The 22,490-nt window shown below is 42.7% G+C and overlaps 1 protein-coding gene across 19 annotated transcripts in view; it reads left to right on the top strand.

Moving 5' to 3' along the window:
• The window catches only part of CAMK2B (calcium/calmodulin dependent protein kinase II beta), a 195,234-nt gene that overhangs the window by 89,683 nt on the left and 83,061 nt on the right, over positions 1-22,490 (top strand). For all 19 annotated transcript variants that reach the window (XM_053367311.1, XM_053367308.1, XM_053367312.1 and 16 more), the window contains exons 3-5: positions 6,264-6,323; positions 15,104-15,158; positions 19,686-19,751. In XM_053367311.1, the coding sequence (XP_053223286.1) occupies positions 6,264-6,323; positions 15,104-15,158; positions 19,686-19,751 (181 nt within the window). The remainder of the gene's footprint in view (positions 1-6,263; positions 6,324-15,103; positions 15,159-19,685; positions 19,752-22,490) is intronic.

Here is a 22,490-nt window from a genome sequence, read left to right as displayed (position 1 = left end):
GAATGGACAACCCTTTACAAGAACAGCATCAGGCTGTCTATTTATTGGTAATCCAGTGGCATTCAAAGCCAGGTCTTTAGGAATTGCATGTCCCAAGAGACATGCAAATCACAACAGCCTTTCACAGTGCTACAAATCTTCCTTGGCTAGAAAATTATCTATCTTGAACTTCCACAATTGAAAATTCTGCTCATTCAACTTGGGGATTACTGCATTTGCATACATTCCAGCCGTTGTTCTCTATCTCTCTGCAACTTTCAGTTCTCAGCAATGCAAAACTGTCTCCTGCTTTTGTCTGTCCCTTCCTTTGTTCTTTGCAGCCTGTTCTTTCTTTCTAGCTCCAATCTTTCCACTCCAATCTTTCCACTGCAGCCCCTTCTCTTTGCTTCCCTTGAAATCTACTCCCCTTCTTGCTGGCTTTCTCATTGGAGAACTGCATCTGGGACGGAAAGGCTTTTGGATGGGGAGCTTTTGGAAACTCTGCTTAGGGTTCCAAATCATTGCCTGGGCCCATAACCTGCTAGCAGATCTTGCAACTTGAGTGAATTGGATTGAAAAGTTCACTTACAGTTTCTGGAGTTTGAAGGCTTTATTCATGTAGGAAATATTTAAAGGTTCAGTAGAGATGAAAGAAAGAAATAGCAGACATCTTATCTGGAGAGAACAACAAACAAAATGGCTCAGCTTTTAGGGGTGGAGATAACTTTGACAAAGATGCTTCCAAAGAAGTGCTGGTTAGATTGCTAGATGAGCAGTGCCCTTATGTGATTTTAAAGTAACAAATGGATTAACTAGAAGCTTAAGAGATGAAAATGTATCTGTGGGTTTGCTGTTGTTCTTTGTCTTCCTATATAAACTTATATGCTGGAAAATGTTCTGGTCCCAAGCACAAAGTACTTAAGTTCTGTTTGCCTAAGCTGCGGTGGTGACTCCAGAAGGAACAGGCAAAGGCCATTATTAGGGGAGCAAGGATTGAATACCTGCCAAATATGGCCTCAGTAAACTGTGCCTGAAAGCTAGGTGAGCATTTGTGGGAGCAATAACTATTCTGGGGCTGCACTACCCTTTGGAGTCATTTATGTTAAACAGCATAAGATTTCCTTTCTTCTTGATGAAGCTTTAAAGCTTTGGTGTCTGCCTATGAAGTTGGAAAAGTTCACAAGTGGATGCAGTTGGATCCCCATTCAGATAGGGTTGTGGGTGACAGGTGATACTATTGGACAGGTCCATGATGTAGGTGGAAAGTTTGTTTTTATTGATTACCTTATTTGGATTGCTTATCGATATACAGTGGTACCTCGGATTACAGGCGCTTCAGGTTACAGATGCCTCAGGTTACAGAATCCACTAACCCAGAAATAGTACCGCGGGTTAAGAACTTTGCTTCAGGATGAGAACAGAAATCGTGTGGTGGCGGTGCGGCGGCAGCAGGAGGCCCCATTAGCTAAGGTGGTGCTTCAGGTTAAGAACAGTTTCAGGTTAAGAATGGACCTCTAGAACGAATTAAGTTCTTAACCTGAGGTGCCACTGTATGAATTATATTTTTCTTAGGTATTTTTTGCAAAGTTTCCCATCAGTATTTACTTTTTCATTATATATAACTAATGTTCCCAGCATTGTGCCTATGGGCATCATGGTGGCCACAGGTGTCCCCTTTGGTGCCTGTCAAGCTCCCTCACCCTTTAAGAAGAGTTTTGTTTGTCTGAGAGATTTGCCTGCTCTCTCTCTTTTGTCTGTGTTCTTTTTGCTTGGTGGTTTTGCCTTCTGGGGGAAGTTCTGAGTGTTGTCAGTTTTTCTTTTGTTGAAATGGGTATTTTGTGGTGCCCAAAACAACTCCTTAAATTTTCAAATGCACCCCAAGCCCTAAAAGGTTGGGGACTCCAATCTATAATAACAACAAATAATAGAAATCAAGGAAAAGATTTACAATTAAAAATAAAATTAATAACTGAACATTTTGAAGAACAGATGGGTAGTACACAACAAGGGACAGAAAATGAGGTTTAATAATTATGACCCTGTTGTTACAGTGTTCTGTTTTTAATCAGATTACGTAGGAAGGCAAAGAATTAAGTAAAAGTCGGCAATGAGATGAGAATAAATGAATGAGCTGGGGTTATACTTTTGTGTATCGGATGTTCAGGGAGTCACACAGATTACTAGGTCACAGCTGTAGCAATTTAGGCAACACATTTAATTATTATTTATGCATTAATTTGTTTTTTTTAAGGATGGCAATCCAGGTCAGCTGACAACAGTTAAACCATCTAACAATAAAAAGAATGATAAAATAAAATTTATTAATTAAAACAGTACAGGAGGCAGAAACAACAGGTTTTTATTTTTTTTAAGCTGGCATGCTTGAGAAATAAAAGTAACAACCTGACAATCCAGAGGTCAGTCAAAAAAGAAGGGCCTCACATGCAACCAGTGATCATCAGAGAGAGGGTGAGGTTGGTCGCCCTAGATAGCAAGCTCCAGTAGCTTGGCACGGATTTAATTACTGTATATTTGAAGCTCTCAAGAAAGGCATTTTGTATGCTATCTCTGTGTGTGAGAAAGTATTTTTCTACCCTTCTTTTTAGCTGAAAAGTGGCTTGCATTAAATCTCTGCTGGACATTCCTTCATAGGCCACTCAGAATGCCAGTTCTGAAAATTTGGGGATTTCATCATGAGTATCAGATGGAGTCTATGCATAGGATATCGGGATCTCAGTGTAAATTACCGGAGTGAAATTGCTGCATCTCAATGTAAGATGTTCCTCTATGCAGGAATCTCTTCTTTCTCTAAACAGGAACAGTAGGAAGCAGCGATGCACTGGGTCACAATATTTGTTCAACTAGCCTAGTGGTGTCTATAGTAGTGCAGGGATGGCTGGGGAGAGCGAATGACGGGCAGAGCTAGCTGATTCTAGCTTTGTCTTCCCCATCTTCCTCATTGTTGACCACTACAGTGGCAACCCTGAGTTTAAGGAGGAGGAAGCTGATAGCCAGGACTGGACCTGGGATTTTCTGCACAGCAAGCATAATAATAATAATAATAATAATAATAATAATAATAATAATAATAATAATATTTTATTTATACCCCGCCCTCCCCGGCCAGAACCGGGCTCAGGGTGGCTAACACCAATAAAATTATAATAAAACATAACGGGGGGGACGGACACAACAAAACAAAACCAGTTTATTAAAATGCGGGTTAAAATAAAATTTAAAACGCTGCCTCATTTTAATAGTAGCCCATAAAGCAAAAGCATAAGGGGAGGGAAACATAAGGGTCAGACTGAGTCCAAACCAGAGGCCAGGTGGAACAGCTCGGACTTGCAGGCCCTGCGGAAAGATGTGAAGTCCTGCAGGGCCCTAGTCTCTTGTGACAGAGCGTTCCACCAAGTCGGGGCCAGTACGGAAAAGGCCCTGGCCCTAGTTGAGACCAATCTAACTACCTTGAGGCCTGGGACCTCCAAAGTGTTGTAATTTGTGGACCTTAAGGTCCTCCGTGGGGCATACCAGGAGAGGCGGTCCCGTAGTTACGAGGGTCCTAGGCCGCATGTGTTTTCCACTAAGCTATGTCCCGTCCGTATAGAAGGCAAGACCGAAGGCATCCTGATTTGCATTGGCTGATCTGCATAGCCTGATGGTGACTGGCCCAATGTTGTAACAGAGGACTGGACTAGGTGGCTTTTTTGTTCCTTGCAATTATATGATTTGGTGAGTTGCTTTTTAACATAGCACATAGCACCACCTGCTTACAGTGGTGCTGCATATTGCCATCCTTTGTTAAAATACTGGGCATGAGGCTGGCTTGGTATGTGGCTGGGGAGTAAGGCGTAAAAGTCTGTAGGTAGATGCTTGGATGGTTGCAGGAAGGGTTAGGCAACTGTTGCCAAGCACTTGGTGGGCCTTTCCATTTTCTTCAAGGCCTGGCAGTTTTCATCCAAGTTCTGACTCAGACCAGGAGGTGGTTGGTAAACGGTATAAACAGCACTGCATGTTCCCTGCATCAAGGAAGCTCTGCCATCTTCCTTGGAATAAATTATGCAAATATACAAACAACTCTAGTGCAGAAGTCATAATACAGGGCTCTTCACAGAAGTTTGAATAAGGACGGGGTGTTCGGCAGACGAAACAAGCACATTGGTTTGGGTTTTCGAAAAGTGAAAAAGAAATCCAGACAGAAAAGTTGTTGAGCTTTTTTGTTTCGGGCAGAGTTGTTGTTTTTGGTTTTTTTTGCAAAACCACAAAGATATTGGATGTTTTGGAGCTATTTCTGTGGAAAATTGGCTAAAACCACAATGTCAACATGGGCTGCCATACATCCAGATTTTCCTGGACATGTAAGCTAATTTCTGCCAGGTAATGGGTAGATGGTTAGGAAGAGAAGAGACTAAGGTTTGTCTGCTTTGCACCCCGTTGAGTGTGGTGTGACTTATCATGGAACACTGTTCCTTAGGTTTATGGCACAACCATGTATAAGAGTTTTGACATTTGTAGGAGAGTGTGGTTGCTGAAAGCAGAATGCTGAGCTAGATAGGCCTTTGGTTCAGTCCAGCAAAACTCCTTATATTCTCACGCTCTTCACTTACTTTTTGTCCTCCCTTATTCTCCCCATTTCCCCTTATAAATTATAAGTCATTTTTAGATTTGTGCAGTTTCAAAACTGATCTATAACTGGTTGGATGGACCCCAAGCAGCCCTTTTCACCTCTGGGGAAATGAGTGCTCCGCCAGTCATGCTCCACTTGATTCATGATAACCAAACTTCACTACCTCATTCATCATTACAGTTTGGCGAACATCATCTCTATTGAGATGCAAGGCACTCACTATCTGTAGTTTCTGGCAACAATTGAAGATATTTTGGTTTCAATAAACTTTTCCAGATGAATGAATGAATGAATGAATGAACATTTTGGTCTTTGCCTTGGGTTTTTATTTGTATTGTTTTAAAACCAATTTTAGGTTGTCTTGATATTATTTTAAAAGCCACTTTTAGTTGTGTTTATTGTACAATAGTAAATTGCCTTGAATGAGAGGTGACTCATAAATAATAATAATGATACTGATGATGGTTATAATTATGATCATAGCGTAACTCAGTTAATCCTCTATATGCATGCATTTTCTTCCACTTAAACATTAAAAAAGCAAGTCCTACCTTCAGGCTTCCAGTCAAAACAGTTGTCTGCAGAGATGGTTTTAACACACTAGGGCTGTTTTGTTACAAGTTTAGAGTCAGATTTCTATGTAGAAAGGTAGCTCCTTGCTTCTGCCTCAGAGCATGAATGAGTAATGGTCAGCACAACATCCCATGGCAAAAAAACATGTTAACTATGTGTTGTCCAAGGTATATCCTTTGGTTTCTGTTGAATTCACTACAATGAATTTTAGCAACTAAATGACCTTGAATACAAGTGCATTAAGGAAGTGAGAGAATAATTTATCTTTCTTTGCTTTCTCAAGCCTGTTCATAGTTCTATAAGCCTCTGTCATATCCCATTGCTCTTTCCCCCCTCTGAATGAAAAAAGAGTCCAACATTTTAGTTAGGGGGGAGAAACAGCTTACAACATGGGACAACATGATAGAAGCTGATGGTATCTGGAACGTCTTTGTATTAGTTGTAGAATTGTATTCTTTTGGAGATGGTTAATTTATCAAAAACTGTAATGTTTTAATAACATGTCACATACAGGTTTGGTTCAAGTTAGATAGGATGAGTGAACACTGAAACAATCCTTGTGAAAGGAATCCCCCCCTTTTTTTACTTCTTCTCTTCTCGCACCCTCTTGTGGAGGTGGGTTGCCACTCACTCCCAAACCCTCCTCTCCCCACACCATCCAGCCACCTCCCAGCACCGTAACTAGAAAAAGAACCTTAGTACTTTTTGTCAGAGAAGCACCATGACTGGAACTTTGTGTGTCCCCTTAAGAGAGCCTGGCTCTCTTAATAACCCCACTCCCTTGTCTTGTTGGCAACCCATGCTATGCAACTGGCTAAAATGTTTATTTTTGGCATGTTTCTTTTTAACCTGTAAGGAATTGCGTGTGTGTTTAATTAGTGGGGGGCATTAAAAAACATGGCCCCCATCTTCAGTGTGAAGTAGAATTCTACTATCTGTAATGTGTAAATCGAGTCTAATATCAGGGAAATGCTAGCCTCTGCATTTGAGATGCTGGCCAGAACCAAGTACTAAGGGACAGACTCTCAGAATAAGCTAATTTGGATGGCATGCTAAAGAGTGTTTGCTCTTTATTTTTCTTCAGATCATCAGAAGTTGGAGCGAGAAGCTCGAATTTGCCGTCTCCTGAAGCATTCCAACATCGGTAAGTATCTGTCTTGGAGGGGATAAGTGGAGGTGGGGAAAGTTTCTCGCTTTAGAAGAAGAGTTTGCCAGGGTTGACAACACTTGCCTGTTTTGTGTTCTTCCTGGGAGGACTGTGGGTGGGAGCGCTCCTTCAGTGATTGAAAAGATAGGGGAACATTTGTTCACTCTTAGAAGTTGATCTCATATATATATATATATAAAACTCAATTTGAGAATTTGTTTCAGCAGATCTGTGCATGTTTCTCTCATTGCAGACAATGCATATCCAATCCTTTCCAAACTACCATCACTTCCAGTGCTCCAGATTCTAGCAATCTACATTTGCAAAATCCAAATTCAGCAGTTAGAACATCCAGATCCTGTGACTGGGATAAATCTTTACTCAACAACTAGTTTTTTGAGTAAGTGGAGGATATGGCTGCCAAGCCCAAAAGTTATACCCCCACCAATGGGATACTACCTTTTCCTTGCCCCTGTACTCTGCACTGATGTAATTCAAAAATATGCTTTTCCACCTACATTGCTTACTTTATTTCAGGCATGGAAACAAGTGTCCCATCAGCCCCAGCCAGTATTGTCAATGGTCAGGGATAATTGGAGTTTAAATCCAGCGGCATTTGGAGGGCAACAGGTTCCTGATCCCTACTCTATTTTATTCACAAAACATGGATAGTTTTGCATTATTATTATTTGCCCTGTGAGGAATTTTGACTTGGCTGCAGAAACCTGGCAAAGCTACTGATGGTGTATACAAACCACAGTGAGTTAATAAACCATAATATCAAGTCATGGTCAAATTGTGGTTGAGCCTCTTTTTCTCAGCTTAGCCTACTCCACAAGGTTGTTAGGAGGGTAAACATGGAGTAATCACATCTACATACACCAACCTGAGCTCTTTAGATGAAAAGTGGGAAATAAAATTTGAGGAATAAAAAACCAGCAACAACTGCTCCTATGGCTTGTGGACTGCACATTCTTGTTGCACAACTGATTGCTCAATCCCACACTGCCTCAACCCTGCTGGTTTCAATGCACCCCTAGGTAATCTTGCAAGCCCACTGTAGTTGCTGACGTCAGCAAAGATGATAGAGCAAGAGTTTTAGTAAGCAGTATGTTGGGCAGGTCTTTCCTTCTCAAACAACTGGCTAATTAAGACTATGACACCCCTCTCACCCGCTCCAGTGTGCAGTCTGTTTATTCCAGTCATTTTGTTTGAATCCCTTTTTTTTTTTGGTCCTTTTTTTAGTCCTCTGTTTTTCTCCCTTTGAAGTACATTAGTTTCTATGGAAACAATGTCGTCATGGGCACCTTCTAGGTAGGTTTAGAGACAGACACAAGTGCAAAAGAAAAACGAAAAACCAGTTTGTTATATAATGGAGCTGGAGCAGATGCCACGGCGTGGAAGTCTTGGTGAGGTGTGCAGGATGTATATGGGCTTTGTGCAGTGGGGAGTTTGCGAAAGGAAGATGCATGTGTCCATACGGAGACATCCGTTTTCTGTGCATGATGCGGGGATCTTGTGCCTTCACTATGGGATTGTTCTAAAGGATTTAAGGAAGCTATTAGGCATATATCACCAGCTAATTATTTGAAGCCCTGTGGTAAAGTGAGGCAGGCTTCCATAAGAAGGTGCAAACAGTTGCTAGGAGAGGTGACAACTCTTCCTTGATCACTTACAGTCATTCAGTGACGCAGAACAGGAGCCAGAATCTCCATCTACAGTATAATACAAAAGTATGCACCTTACATTTTGTGTTGATTGGTAGTGCTGAGTGTCCGTGGGGCAATGCTTAGTGTTTTGCTGACCCCCCGCAGAGGTTAAAGCAAACACTGTGCCCATGAGGCTTAACTCCCTCCTTTTTCTTTAGCATGATGACACATTCATGCAGCTAGGCAAACCAGCTGTTTTTGTTTGATCCTAGGGAGTGCTTTTTTAACCTCCAGTTTGCTTGCACTAAAAACAAAGTGAAGACATTTCAGGGAGGGAAGTATAATGCTGTGTTCAATCTCCTGCACATAATGTTCTCCTGTCCTGTGGACTTAATGCTATATTGTCTTATTGAGTAAGTTTACTGAATATTATTGCCGAGTTAGTATGATACTTACGAAAGAGCAATTGGGCCTGTAACAAAATGTTGGAATGTGGACTTCTGTTGAGGGTTCTAGCTAGCCAACTGTGCCCTTTTCTCTTCCCCTCCACCAAAGTCAGCTTTCTGTGGCTACTGAGTATGCCAAGCCCTCACTAAGCTGTTTCTAGATCCCTTTCCCAGGGGCTACTTTTCCTTCTGCAAACCTTCCCCAAGCCTGCCTATACTTTGCTTTTGTGTGTGGATGGTGCCGTTTTGGCTACAGAAAGACTGACACTCAGGGAACGAGTTGCCATTCATATAGGTTGCACACTACAAATAGTGAGCTCTTTCTGTAGAATAGGTAAAGGTAAAGGTAAAGGGACCCCTGACCATTAGGTCCAGTCGTGACCGACTCTGGGGTTGCCGCGCTCATCTCGCTTTATTGGCTGAGAGAGCCGGTGTACAGCTTTCAGGTCATGTGGCCAGCAAGACTAAGCCACTTCTGGCGAACCAGAGCAGCGCACGGAAACGCCATTTACCTTCCCAACACAGCGGTACCTATTTATCTACTTGCACTTTGACATGCTTTCGAACTGCTAGGTTGGCAGGAGCAGGGACCAAGGAATGGGAGCTCACCCCGTCACGGGGATTCGAACCGCCGACCTTCTGATCGGCAAGTCCTAGACTCTGTGGTTTAACCCACAGTCCCTTTTCTGTAGAATATTGCCATTCTTTCTCCCTAAATGCTTTGCATTCAGGTTTTCCTTCGGTGGTGTGAATTAGGCTCACTTGAGTATCCCATCTCTTAGGAATTCCTGGCTTCCAGTCATCTCTGCAGTACAAACACACATCTGTAAATTTGTTTCCTCCAAAGTACCCTGGAAATTGTACTTTGGTGAGGGTGCTCTCTGTTCAAGGTCCCTAGCCCTTCTCACACATTTCCCAGGATTCCCTGTGGGAAAGGCATGACTATTGAATAAGTGTTAAATCTGTGCTGTAGATATTCTACACTCTCTTGGATTTGCTCTCTTGGTGCAGTTCTTTTGTGGGATCTGGCCCTCAGAACTGAGGCATCATCCTGCATGAATTTCAATGCAGAGACTGAGTGGTAGTCATATTTTGGCAGAATCAAATCCTGTTTATAAGCATTGGCCCTGTATTTGTTTGTCTTGCTAGACGTTTTCTCCTCATCTGCAAAGAACTTTTGGAGATGTGGTATTTCATTTGCAAATGATTCCTCCCCCTCCTTTTTGTTTAATTAGCCTTGTTCTGGTGAGGAACAACATGTCTTGAAGCACAGAAAAAGAACCAGGTCTCAGAAGCCCATGAATTTTGTTTCCCTTAAGGAGGGCTGGATCTTGACCTTTCGAGGAGAGCGGAAAGGATATTTAGCACCACACACATTTTCTCATGCCAGTTCCACTTTGCAGGGAAGTTCAATCTAACATTAAAGCGCTTCAGTCTGAAAAGATACCCACTAATCTGAGAAGAAAAAGGGCTTCATTCATTTTATGCAATGTTTCCTGCTCCGTTTTCTATTTGAATGACATAAGAGAGCTTCACGTCTATGCAGGGTCAGTCCCATCAGTAAGCAGAGTGAGAGAGTTGCCTAAGGCAACTGATTTTGGGTATAATGAAAAGGCAGTAAAATCTTAGCTATTTAATTTACTATGATTATGTTTTTACTCCCAGGGAGAGACACTTGCTGGACTTTCTGCCTCAGGTGCCAAAATATCTTGGTCAGTCCTGGGTGGAATGCAACTTAACTGAGGGAGGGGGGCATCATTTGTTCTTTCCCTTTAGGCAGCAAAATCGTTTGGCCTGGTTCTGCATCTCATGTTCCATTTCAATGGGCCTGACATTTCTGTTTTCACGACATGAAGGAAGGAAGTGTAATGGGGCTATTTCCTTGTGCAAGGGACCCTGTGCTGAAATGTTTTCTAGGGATACACACACACACACACACACACACACACACACACACACACATTTTTATTAGTTTTTTTAACATATCATTTCCAACAATCATATAACATAACTTCTTATCTTATACAATGTTTTAGACTTCTGTCAACGTCTCTGATGATTTTCCGTTCTTTATCACTTATTCTGCATTTCTTAATTTCTCTATTACTCTTAATTATCATTAACTAATAATTCTCCTCATAGTCTTTCTTGCAATATTTCAGATAGTCCTCCTTACAAAACTTCTTGCAGTCCTACTAGCGTAATCTCTTCATTACAATTGCTTTTCAAATAGCTCGTATATTTACTCCAGCCTTCTAAGAATCTCTCGTCCCGCGGGTTTCGAATCCTTCCTGTTAATTTATCCAGTTCTGCATAGTCCCATCAATTTCATCCGTCTGGGGGTCCCCTTCTATCTAACCTACATACCCAGGGCTGAACATCTAAGGAGTGCAGATGATCATCATCATCACTTTTAATTTGTATAATTACAAATTTCTATCTTACAATACTCAAGGCGGTTTACAAGCTGAAAAAACAAAGAATGTACACCTTAAAACAATCTAATGCAATACAAAAATGTGATAATAAAACATACTTTATTTGATGTAGATTGCTTATTTTAAAGCTAACATTCAACAATCATTAGAATAGTATAGAATAATAATATCAGCATACAAAAATTAAACAGAAACCCACTCTTAACAATTACAATAATTAATTTCGAAATTACAATCAATAAAACAACGGCAAGCCACAGTGCATAAAATAATACAATACAAATTGAGAAACATAGACTGGAGGGTGGGGCAAGGCAGGTGGAAGAAGGCAGGTGGAAGAAGAAGATTACAATAAATGTATTTATTTCTATACCTCTTAGTGCATAGAGACTTCTAAGCAATTTACAAGTATGAACACCAATGACACAAACATAAATAAGTCACTCCTACTGAACATCTTCCAAGACAATAATGCCCAATTACACCACAAAGAACTCATAACCCACCTACTCTCAACAACCAGAAGCATCTTAGCCAGACACTGGAGAGACCTGTCAGGAGTAAGCATGGATCAAAGGTATCAAATAGTATGGGAAACAGCCTTATTAGAAAAACTAACCAATAAACTGAAACTGACATGGGGACAAATATAAGAAGACACCTTCACCCTCGTATGGCTCCCCTTTATCACATACACAGCCCAACAAGACAACAACAAGAATCCGCCAACAGCATATGAATCAATCTGGCTAACCTGATCCAAACACACACAAAAACAAATCTCACTACAGCCAACCAAAGACAACCAACCACACCCTAGGCCACCCACAACCTCTCACCACCACCAAGAAAATACAACAAGCGAATAGTAAGAGAACTCACACAAGTGACGCTGACTCAAAACCCCATACATACACTAAGTAGAAGAATAGAAGCATTGCCACTCGACCCCACCCCACTCACCAATCTCCCCTCCCCTCTTTCCCCCTCTTTTCTTCCTAACCTAACAGTGTACAGTATGCAACTTGAAAAGAGACAATGCACCTATTTCTGTAAACTAAGACATATCTATCTATCACCTATCTATCATCTATCTATCTATCATCTATCTATCTATCATCTATCTATCTATCTATCTATCTATCTATCTATCTATCTATCTATCATCTATCTATCTATCTATCTATCATCTATCATCTATCTATCATCTATCTATCTATCTATCTATCTATCTATCTATCTATCTATCTATCATCTATCATCTATCTATCTATCTATCTATCTATCTATCTATCTATCTATCATCTATCTATCATCTATCTATCATCTATCATCTATCTATCTATCATCTATCTCACTCAGCCATCTCTGCAAAGGCCACATACCAGGGGTGGGGATGGCACCTATATATGCACATGTGTACTCTCTTGCACACCGCAGACACTCACCAGACACACAGGCACACAAACTGTCTTCCTCTTTCACTCGCACACATGTTCATGCAGTCACACATTCAGTGAAAACAATCCCATTAAAACATAAAAATCCATAATTAAAATATGCAATAAGACAGTCCCATTATATAGATATATAGAAACCCTGTAACCAGATCCCTGTTCTAGAGGGGCCATAAAACACCTAATTCCTCTAATAATGTTTCAGACCAGTTTCACACCAGTTCTCTTGCTACAGTAAAGTCTTTTCAAATGTACCTCTGGGCCTTTGGGAGAATGAATGAATGAATGAATGAATAAATGCAGCATTAGTAGAGACCAAAAGAAACAGCTCCATACCTGGATTGTGGATAACTAGATCTATGTTGTAGGGGAGACTACTGTATTGCTATTATTCATTCCACTAGTTAGTATGTAAGCTTGTTTGCTCTACCATTCCATTTTTAACCTAGGCCCTGACAATAATAATAATTCCATTTATAACCCACCCTTCCTCCTGAAGGAGCCCAGGGTGGCAGATTTGGATGCGCTGTGTGTTTACTAAGGAAAAAATTAAGTGTCCCTCTACATTCAGCCAGAAATTACTTTTTGTGATGATTGGCACTTATAGGAAACTTGCGCCAGAAACAAACTATGGGTTATCGTGGACGTGCTGGTGCATCTTGCTCAAATTGTGTTTATCTTGCTCCTCTTTTTCCTGAACCAGAAAGGGGGGGGTGTTAAATGTGAACCAGTGCTTGTAATTTCTCTCCAAACCTTTAGAGGAAGTAAAGGTTTTTTCTTGGCTTCATCTCAAAGTTTGCATGGAGGGAAACAAACCATGAGCATGGATTCACCTGTAAGCCAGCACCATTTTCTGTCTCTTAGCTTGTTAAAGGGAAGAACAGCCGCAGGTCCAATATGAGCAGTATGTATCAGCCTGCTTCTCATTTCAGACTATGACATGCAACCATGGCCACTTTGTTAGCTTATAATGGATGATTATGATGATGATGATGATGATGATGATGATGATGATGATGATGATTATTATTATTATTATTATTTGTTTGCGGAGCAGAAATGTAGGGTTAGAGACTTACATCCTACTTTGTCACAAGTGAGGTGTTTCAGTACTATGGGAGATTTGTGGATCTTCAATAATATTTTCTACTTCAAACATTCAAATAAACATACGACCGAGAGATTTATTTATTTTTAAGCTGGCATAAGTTTTAGTGGCATTATTATACTGCTAAAATATGTATTCTTCACTACCTTGGACATATTTTAATTTCATCATAGATGGTTGAATGGTTTTCTTGTGTTTAGAAAACAAACAAGCACCCAGCTGTTTTCTAAACCTTTTAGTGTGTCTCCATAGAAAATATTTTGGACTCCTGTCTCCAAATTTTAGATTCTCCTGTAACCTTATGCACCTTTTACGTGGCTTTCTTGATAAATGAATTTTAATTGGGTTGGGTTTGTTCCCACCAAGCAGGCGTGCCAACCAGACTCTCAAGGGAGATAACTGACAGCTTGAACTCCTGATTGTGCTTGAGACACCCATTGCAAGCATTCTGGCAGCCACCTGTTCTCTCCCTCCTTCCTATTTCTTGCCCCCCCAGCCCAACCTCTGCTTCCCTTTTCCTGATCCCTCTGGAATTGCTGCCCCTTCATTTCTGTAGCCCTTCTTCCATACTGCCTTCCACAACCTGGTGACCTCCAGATGTTCTGAACCACAACTTACATAATCCTCGATTGTTAGCCCCACTGGCTAGTGGTGATGGAAGTTGTAGCCCAAAACATCCAGAGGGAAGGCTGCCTTATTGTAACCAAGCCAAAGTACATGTAATTGAAATATGCATGCATTTTCCCTCTGCCTACTCCTCCCTACTCTCTTCAGCCCCCACTCCCTGATCTGTTGTTTTCCTGCATCAATTTTAGACTGTAAGCCCCATGGCCCAAGAGCCTGGTATATCTGCTCTTACACACAAACAATGATGGTTCTACTGAAAATGGAATTTCCAGTGTTCAGGTGCAGTGATGACCGTATACTGGATACAAAGAGCAGGCTGCGCTTAGAAACTCCTCCTAACCATCTGGATGGCTACTGCCGGAAGCAGAATACTGGGTTAGATGAGTATTTAGTCTAATCCAGGAAGTCTTGTCTTATCTTCTTAACTTATTACCTAATTTTTGCCCAGCTGGTTTGCAGAAGTTTGGCTCAGAAACAGGTTTATGGGCAGGCAAGTGCCTACTGTAGATCAGGAATTGCATTGGAGATTGCAATTTGTTTTGAGTACTAGAAATGAGCTGAGACCACAGCCCTTCATTTCACATAAATATCTGTTCCTGATTATCTAAGTGTTGTCTGAACTCTTAGTGTGTGTGTGATTTTGTTGTTCCTGTTGTTAAACAATTTGGAGTCAGAAATCCTTGCTGATTTACTGAAAATCAATCTACTAGTATATCCCAGTCTGTTTTTTTCCTCTCCCCCTGTATTATAAATCTGTACTCCTGGGGACTTGGTAAGTCAAGGCAGTGTTGCAGCAATATGCTGGATAGGGGAAGGAGCCGGTGGAAAGGAAGATCTTGCATTCTAAGTGATCTAAATGCTTTGAGATAATCCTCACAGTTATGTTATGTTCAGATGAAGGGCCCGTTACCTGGGCCTCATCACACTGCTGCCTTGCTGCTATGCATGGGCTGTGTGCCCGTGAGAGCTTATGTACTTTTGTGTAATGTATGTTTTAAGGCAGAGGAGGAAAATTGCAGATATGTAATGTATTGTTTTGTGTTCCTTTGCAGTTCGCCTCCATGATAGCATATCTGAGGAAGGCTTCCACTACCTCGTCTTTGATCTGTAAGTAGGAAATCCGTTGTGACTGTATCACTATATGCTCTATTCTTGCACTTGATGTCCCTGCCCAGTAGCTCACCCAGACCCCTACTGAACTTAACCTGGAATTTCTCTGCTTTAAAATACTAACACCCCCCCCGCGCCACTTCTCCAGCACAGCATCATAGTTGCCACTGATTGTCCCCTTCCTGGTGGCACACTGTGGATAGTTTCCCCCCTCCCCTGCGTAACAACAACAACAACAACAACAACAACAACAACAACAACAATAATAATAATATATTTATACCCCGCGCATCTGGCTGGGTTTCCCCAGCCACTCTGGGCGGCTTCCAGCAGAATATTAAAATACAATGATTCATCCAGTATTAAAAGCTTCCCTAAACAGGGCTGCCTTCAGATGTCTTCTAAAAGTCCGATAGTTGTTTATTTCTTTGACATCTGATGAGAGGGCATTCCACAGGGCAGGCGCCACTACCAAGAAGGCCCTCACCGCTGGATCTCAGTGTCCGGGCAGAGCAATGGGGCTGGAGACACTCCTTCAGGTATACTGAAGGATTATACAGGTATACAGAATTATACAGATATAATTCTGAATAAATTTTGTGTGCTGCTAGGGGAATTGAGCAGGCTGTGGCATCCTCATGGGCAGGGGGGTCGAGAAGAAGGCTGCAGCTGCATCTATTCCATTAGCACGAAGGGGAGGGTGATGAGAAGGAGGAAGGATATCAGAATGATGGAGGTGACTCAGTGCCCAAGACACACTATGCCCAGAGTAGCTAAACAGCTGCTTAGCCAGAGACAAGCCCAGTAAGACCCGCATAAGTTTTAAAGGCTCTGTTGGCTCCAGGGCTCCAGACAGCGTTGTTGGCCTGTCCCTCTTCCCATTCCTTTTGTCAGGATGGCTGTAGGCCATGTCCTGTGCCGACTGCCTTTGCAAAGTGTCTGGGGGCTTGTGGAGACATTGTGTGCTTTGCTCGGCTGCCTCTCACTTCATTCCAGATATAGAAGCTGGTGATCTCATCTCTCCTCTTCCCTGACAGCTCCAGTTAGGCAGTGAGCTATATTTAGCTCTTCTCTGAGTCAGTGCAGCTCCTGCTTGTCTTTCGCTGGAGTCACACAGACCTTGGTATGTCCCTTGCCTGCAGCGGGAGGATTGAAAGTAAAATGCAGGTTTACATCCCCCGGGCCACATGGCAAAGGACACTTGAGGACCCAGCTGTGGACTGGGCCAGCTGCTGCGTGGGTTGTTACGGTCTTGCATGTGCTTTCCGAGACCTTATAGGCTCAAGACTTGATTCTGTGAATATCAAGCAATTCCTGGTGTATGCAGAATGAAGCTGAAAGCTGGGCAGAATGGGGAGGCTTTGATCATCCGCTGAGGCTGTTTGAAATGTTGGAGGGTGGTATACCTTGCTATTCAAGAACAAAGATGACAGATTGCTCCCTTTTTTCATGGAACTCAGCATTACCGGAGTGTGTGTGGGGGGGGGGGAAGACTTTAAACCCATGCTTGCTTCCTCGCTGTAACCTCTGATAATACTCATTCCATTCTCTTCCATAACCTCTTTCTTAGACAGAGTCACTCAGGTGGCATCCTCTGCTCATTCACTGGGGGGTAAATCATGTGGCACTCAGTGGGACCTACTTTTGAGTAAAATGACAGTCATTCTATCTTACAACGCTAGCAGCCCGACATGGGTCTTCCTCGGTTAGCTTTTGTTAGGCATGAAAATCAGTAAACCTGGGACAAGCGTCAAATGGAGTGGTGGTGTTGGTAGCTGCTGCTTATTCCTGAAGTGCATTTACACTACTCAGGACACACCCATACAACAAATTCTTATACTCAGCTCATCTCTTACACAAGAAGGGCAAGATGCCAGTGAAAACAGACATGTTGAGCTATTACAGTACTGTAATAATGGCCATGTGGCCTGCTGGGCTAGTGCTGGCCTTTGCATACCCTTGACCTGTTTGCTGGAACATGTGCACTGCATCTACCTGTCCTGTAAAACTATTGTCTGGAAACAGTTTTAGATATCTGCAGTGCTTTTTTTCTTAAAAAAATATGTTTAGGGGTACTCTATCATTTTCCTACTCATATTGAAATACTGCCCCTCAATGAGGCCAAACTTAGATTCACAAAATGTTTAGGGGTATGCGTCCCCCCCATCCCTCCAGAAAAAAAGCACTAGATATCTGTTCTCTATCTTATTTGTATCCTGCCATGTCTTTATTGATATTCTATATTGAGTGTGCTGGCCACATGACCCGGAAGCTGTACGCCGGCTCCCTAGGACAATAAAGCGAGATGAGTGCCGCAACCCCAGAGTCGGTCACGACTGGACCTAATGGTCAGGGGTCCCTTTACCTTTTTATATTGAACATGAGCCTCCAGTACGGAGTGGGTTCATATGATTGTTTTTCTCATAGCTCAAGGATGGGGAGCCTCAGTTCCAGGGGCTGAATGTGGCCCTTCATGCCAATTTATCTGGCCCTCGGCACTCTCCCCAGGCTGCCTCCTCTATGCCAGGCCACCCATCTCCTCTAGACCTGCTTTGTACCCTCTTTACATGTTTTTGCTGGCTGGAACATTTCTTTTTGCTTGCCCAGATGGAGTGTAGAGAGTTTGTGTAGAAACTAGTTTATTGTACATAAGTAAAATTCACGTTCATTGCTTGGCCCACTTTTGCCCCTGCCATCAGCAGGTGGCCTCCAAAAGGTTGCCCCAGAGAGAATGTGGCCCTCAGACTTGAAAAGTTCCCCCACCCCTGTCATCAGGAGAAACACATGGGTTGTGGAAGAATTCAGTGCTCAAGTGCTATGGCTGACAGTTGCTTCCAAATCTAGGTTGCCTTGCTGAAAATGAAGGATACTTTTACAGCTGACTGTTTTTCTTTCCTTGCTAGCCATCCCTCATCTTAAAGGGCCTCCTGAATGTTGAGTGCATTTGAGCTGATATCCATCATTAGGCTTCTCAAGCTTGCTCCTCTAAAGCCAGCTGAAATATCTGAGAAGTGCAGATGCTCAGCATATCTCAATACTAAGCAGTGTAGCCTTCCAGCTTGTTGAGCAGCTTCCCAAATTATCATTTTGTCACAGGCCTGTTCCTGCTAGCCATCACTGCGACAATATCATAATATTGTGCTTATATACATGTGTCTCTTATAATAAATTCATCTATATGCAGAGCTGCTCCTAGATTCTCTTCCTTTTGAACAGACATACAGAAAAACTTCTCACATTACCATGGCAGTTTCAAGAATGGCTTGTCAAAGCTTCTTGAGGACTTAAGTTTTCTCCCATTCAAATTAGCAATGTCAAATTTGAAGTTAACTATAGAGGTGAGAATCTAGGCGAAAGTGAGAGATGAAAGAGAATCTGAACCACCTTGGGGGTTCCAGTTTGCAGACATTGCTCCATTTTGAGGGGGGATTGCACGGAAGAAGGGAATGGAAAGAGGTGGCTGTTGAAGAGGCAGCTATAACAAAAAAAAAAATTGCCCTGCAAATCCATGGTGTTGTTCTCTTGGCTCTCACACAGGAGGCAACACGAGCTCCTCGTAGTCAGGTGATTGGCAGCACAGAGGGAAGTAGCGGGTTGCAAGCATTACATCTGTAGCTCTGTGTGGGTGGGAGAGAGAACAAGATTTAGAGCTGCAGCAACAGCGTGGAAATGAAACAGTACACAGCTTAGGAAGGCAGACGGAGCAAATTGCTCCATGCTTTGGTCGTTGTGCTCTGTGTTTGAAGAGGCCCAATCAGCGGCGCTCACATGGTCCTGGGTGATGACAAGGGAGTACATTGCCCAGTGCTTACTTTTCAAAATGAGAGTATGTAAACTAGGCATTCCTCTTCCACTTACCCCAAATTTAATGACCAGTGATCTGTGTAATCAACCTGGTAACAAACTCCTGCCATAAGTGCCCCTTTTGTCTTTCACCATTCTTACTTGCCTCTTCCAAAATGTTCTCAGCACTGCCTTCGTTGCTTATATTTCTCGGTGTCTTAAAATGGCAGACTATTCAATTGGCAGTATATGGGAAGAGCAGATCATCTAGGTTTTTGCCACGGATGAGCAACTGGTTGGCTCCAGAGTTTGGGGAGCTTTGGGCAAAATGCTTCCACACTGACAACCCTTTGTCCTTGGGCCCGGATCAGGAGGCAAGTTATCCAAAGAGAAAGTGGGAGGCAAGTGGGGGATGCTGCTAAACCTCCTCTGTCTTGTTTACTTGCTCAGAGAGAACAGACAGTAACAACAGAAGACCTGGAGACTCCAAGGTCACCAGTGGACCCTTCCAGGAGCCCAGCCCTGCTGACTACTGTCAGTGGCCCCAATGATAATTTCTCCAGCAGAACAGGTGGCAGTTTCATGCCAAGTCTGTGTTTCGGAAAAGGGATCTAGAAAATTAGAACTTCTGGCAAGCTCCTCTGGTCTTTCAGGAACAGCTGGGCTGTAGCAGTTTGCCCTCAAGGGGTGCTTTTTCATATTTCAAACTTTGCTTGAACTGTGGTCTGCGTTCTATTTCAGGGTCACGGGCGGGGAGCTCTTTGAAGACATTGTTGCCAGGGAATACTACAGTGAAGCCGATGCAAGGTGAGTGGTAATTCCATCTCCATCTGTCCCCCTCCATCCTTCTTCCTTTCCCCACCCTGCCCCCTTCTTTCTGCTCCCTGATCCCATGCCAGCTTGTACCTGTGCAACATTAACCCATCCATGACTGGGGCGAAGGGTTGGACTCAAAAGGTATCACAAGGCTACAGCAAAGTTCATAAAGCCTTTGGCACCAGTGGTTGCCATGACGTGCCCCATTGCCACATGCAGTGCCAGAGCCTGCTCTGTGGCTTTTCCGTCTGATGATCAGGTTGCAGCAAAGGATGGGGCTCCTCTTCCTTTCATAGATATGAAGGAGATGGCATTTTGGCAGGTAACACTTGCCCCATTACAGTGCTGCAGGGTGATAAAAGGTAACACTTGCCAAAATCCACTCCCCCTTTTAATACCAAGGTTACGAGAGCTCTTTCCTCTTATTGCATCTGATTATCTTAAGCGAATTACCTCCAAAATGGACTCTCACCTAGGTAGGCCACCACCGCAGCTGCTTCATGCTAAGGAAAGAGAGACAGGCAGGAGAGATTTGGCTCAAGACCCGGTGGGCTGATGGCAGGTGTGTTTTTCTACACCACCTGTCTTGAGACTCAGTATCTTAAGATTCAAAGGCTTATGACATTTGCAGGTTACAGAATGAAGGAGGCCAACGCCAGGTGTTTCGTTATTCAGCTCTTTAACCCTGATTCAACTTCAAATAGATTTTGGTTTACCTAGCCTAGATTATATGAACAATTGTGGATGAAATCCAAACCCCCCACTCCCCCCCCCAAAGCATGAGAGTCTGTGAAAGAAGTGAAAATTGGGCAGAACATAGTTTCTCAGGATCAGCTCTTGCTGTCCAAGTTGTAGATATCTCTTGAGGATCCCAGGGCTAAAAGTTGACAGGGTGAGAATAGCGAGGCTTAAAGAGCATCATCTTCACTGTGTTCATTTGAAAAAGAATCAAAGACTGGAATACAGCAGCGGGTAGAACTCAAAGTATAGCAGCAGTGAGTGGAAAGGACCCACCACCTGAATAATACAGAAGAGTGCAGGGTCAGTAGGGTTTGGACTGATGGGAAAAGTATCTGTAATGCTTGAGCACAGAACTACGGCTGTCACAACAAGAGCTTGTTTGTGAGGGCAGAACCGCATTAGCCAAGAAACGTGGTTGGGGAGCTGCCATTTTTGTCCTGGTCTCACCTTTGGCTACTTCCCATGCTGCTCCAGGGAGTGGAGGAACTATTTGAGAGAGGTGAGATCACATGGGGAGGAGCCATGTGAGGATCAGAAGCTATCACAAGTACAACTCTTGGTGCTGCGGCTCTACTCTCTCTTACATGTATCCTCCATTTCTGTGTCAATATGGGAAATAGCCACAGGGGGGTGGCACCCATTCAACTACTATAAAGTAAGACCTAACCTTTTGTTTTTAGATTGTAAGCTTTGTGGGGCAGGTGCCTGTTTTCTTGTACTTTATAGAGGATCATGCACATTGATGGCCTTATATAGATAATGAATAATAATAATAATAATAATAATAATAATAATAATAATGAAGTAGCATTATTTATATTGTGTTTGAGCATCTCTGAACTTGGCAGCAAACCAGGGGTCTCTTAACTGAAACTACTAGCTCTCCTTTCCACTTTGTGTTGTTCTATAGTTTTTCTCTAGAGTTGACCACAGGCTCATTCCCTTAAAGGGGAACCAACCTAATTGATAAGAAAGCATTTTTTTTATTAACTAAGATAAATATAATAGAAAATATTGGTGGAAGATTTTTATTTTATTTAATTTAGCCTGAGGGCTGCTTTTCCTCATGGTCAAATTTCTGGGGGGTTGGGAGGGACCAGAGGCAAAGGTTTGTGCAACAATGCATGCAACTCTTAAAGCAGGCTGCATTCCAGCCACATAAAAGTCACAAGGGTTTTGCACCCACCCATGCACATAGCCACTATTCAGCCAAGCAAGATTTATGACCACAGTTCAAGGACGTTTTCTAGCCAGACAAAGCTGCATTGAGAAGCATTGTCTGGGGAGAGTTACAAGGGCCAGATAGAGAGGTGTTGGAGGGCCACATTCAGCCCCCAGGCCTGCAGTTCTCCATTCTTGCTGTAAATGGAAACAGTAGAACCTGTTAGTTGCAGTTGTGTGATCATGTGGCTGTTGCCAAACACAGAGTTGTTAAAAAACACAGCCTCTGAATTGAAATTTGCAAAACACAGTAGGGGAGAGATACTATATGTGTGGCCCATTTGTCTCTAGATGTAAATATTGGCAAAAGGATCCATTCCTAGTCTCAATAGGTAGACTCAGGTGACTTTGTGCCATTACAATAATACCCATAGAAGTGAATTCAGAGAAGTAAGGAAGCCATATCACTTGCTTCTAAAAAAAAAGAGTGTAGACAAGGGAGGAAGATAAAGTTCTGTTGGGCCATTGAGGGTTGTGAAAGTCAGAGACTTAGTCCCAAGGGGTCAGGGCATAAAGAAACATTTTGCTTTACAGTGGGCTGTGGTGAGGTGCTGCAAGAGGCAACCCATGATGCTGTGATTTAAGTTAAATAATGGGCCCATTTCTACCAAAGGGTGATAGCTTAGTGGTAGAGCACTTGCTTTGCATGCAAAAGGACACATCTTCAATTTCTGGCATGTCCAGATAGGAAAGACCCTTGTCTGAGACCCCAGAGAGATGCTGCCGGTCAGTGTAGACAATGCTAAACTGGATAGTCTGACTTTGTAT

Source organism: Podarcis raffonei, chromosome 15 (assembly GCF_027172205.1).
Source record: "Podarcis raffonei isolate rPodRaf1 chromosome 15, rPodRaf1.pri, whole genome shotgun sequence".
Classification (NCBI taxonomy): domain Eukaryota; kingdom Metazoa; phylum Chordata; class Lepidosauria; order Squamata; family Lacertidae; genus Podarcis; species Podarcis raffonei.
Note: the sequence above shows the minus strand (reverse complement) of the source record. Positions and strands in the feature narration are given on the sequence as shown.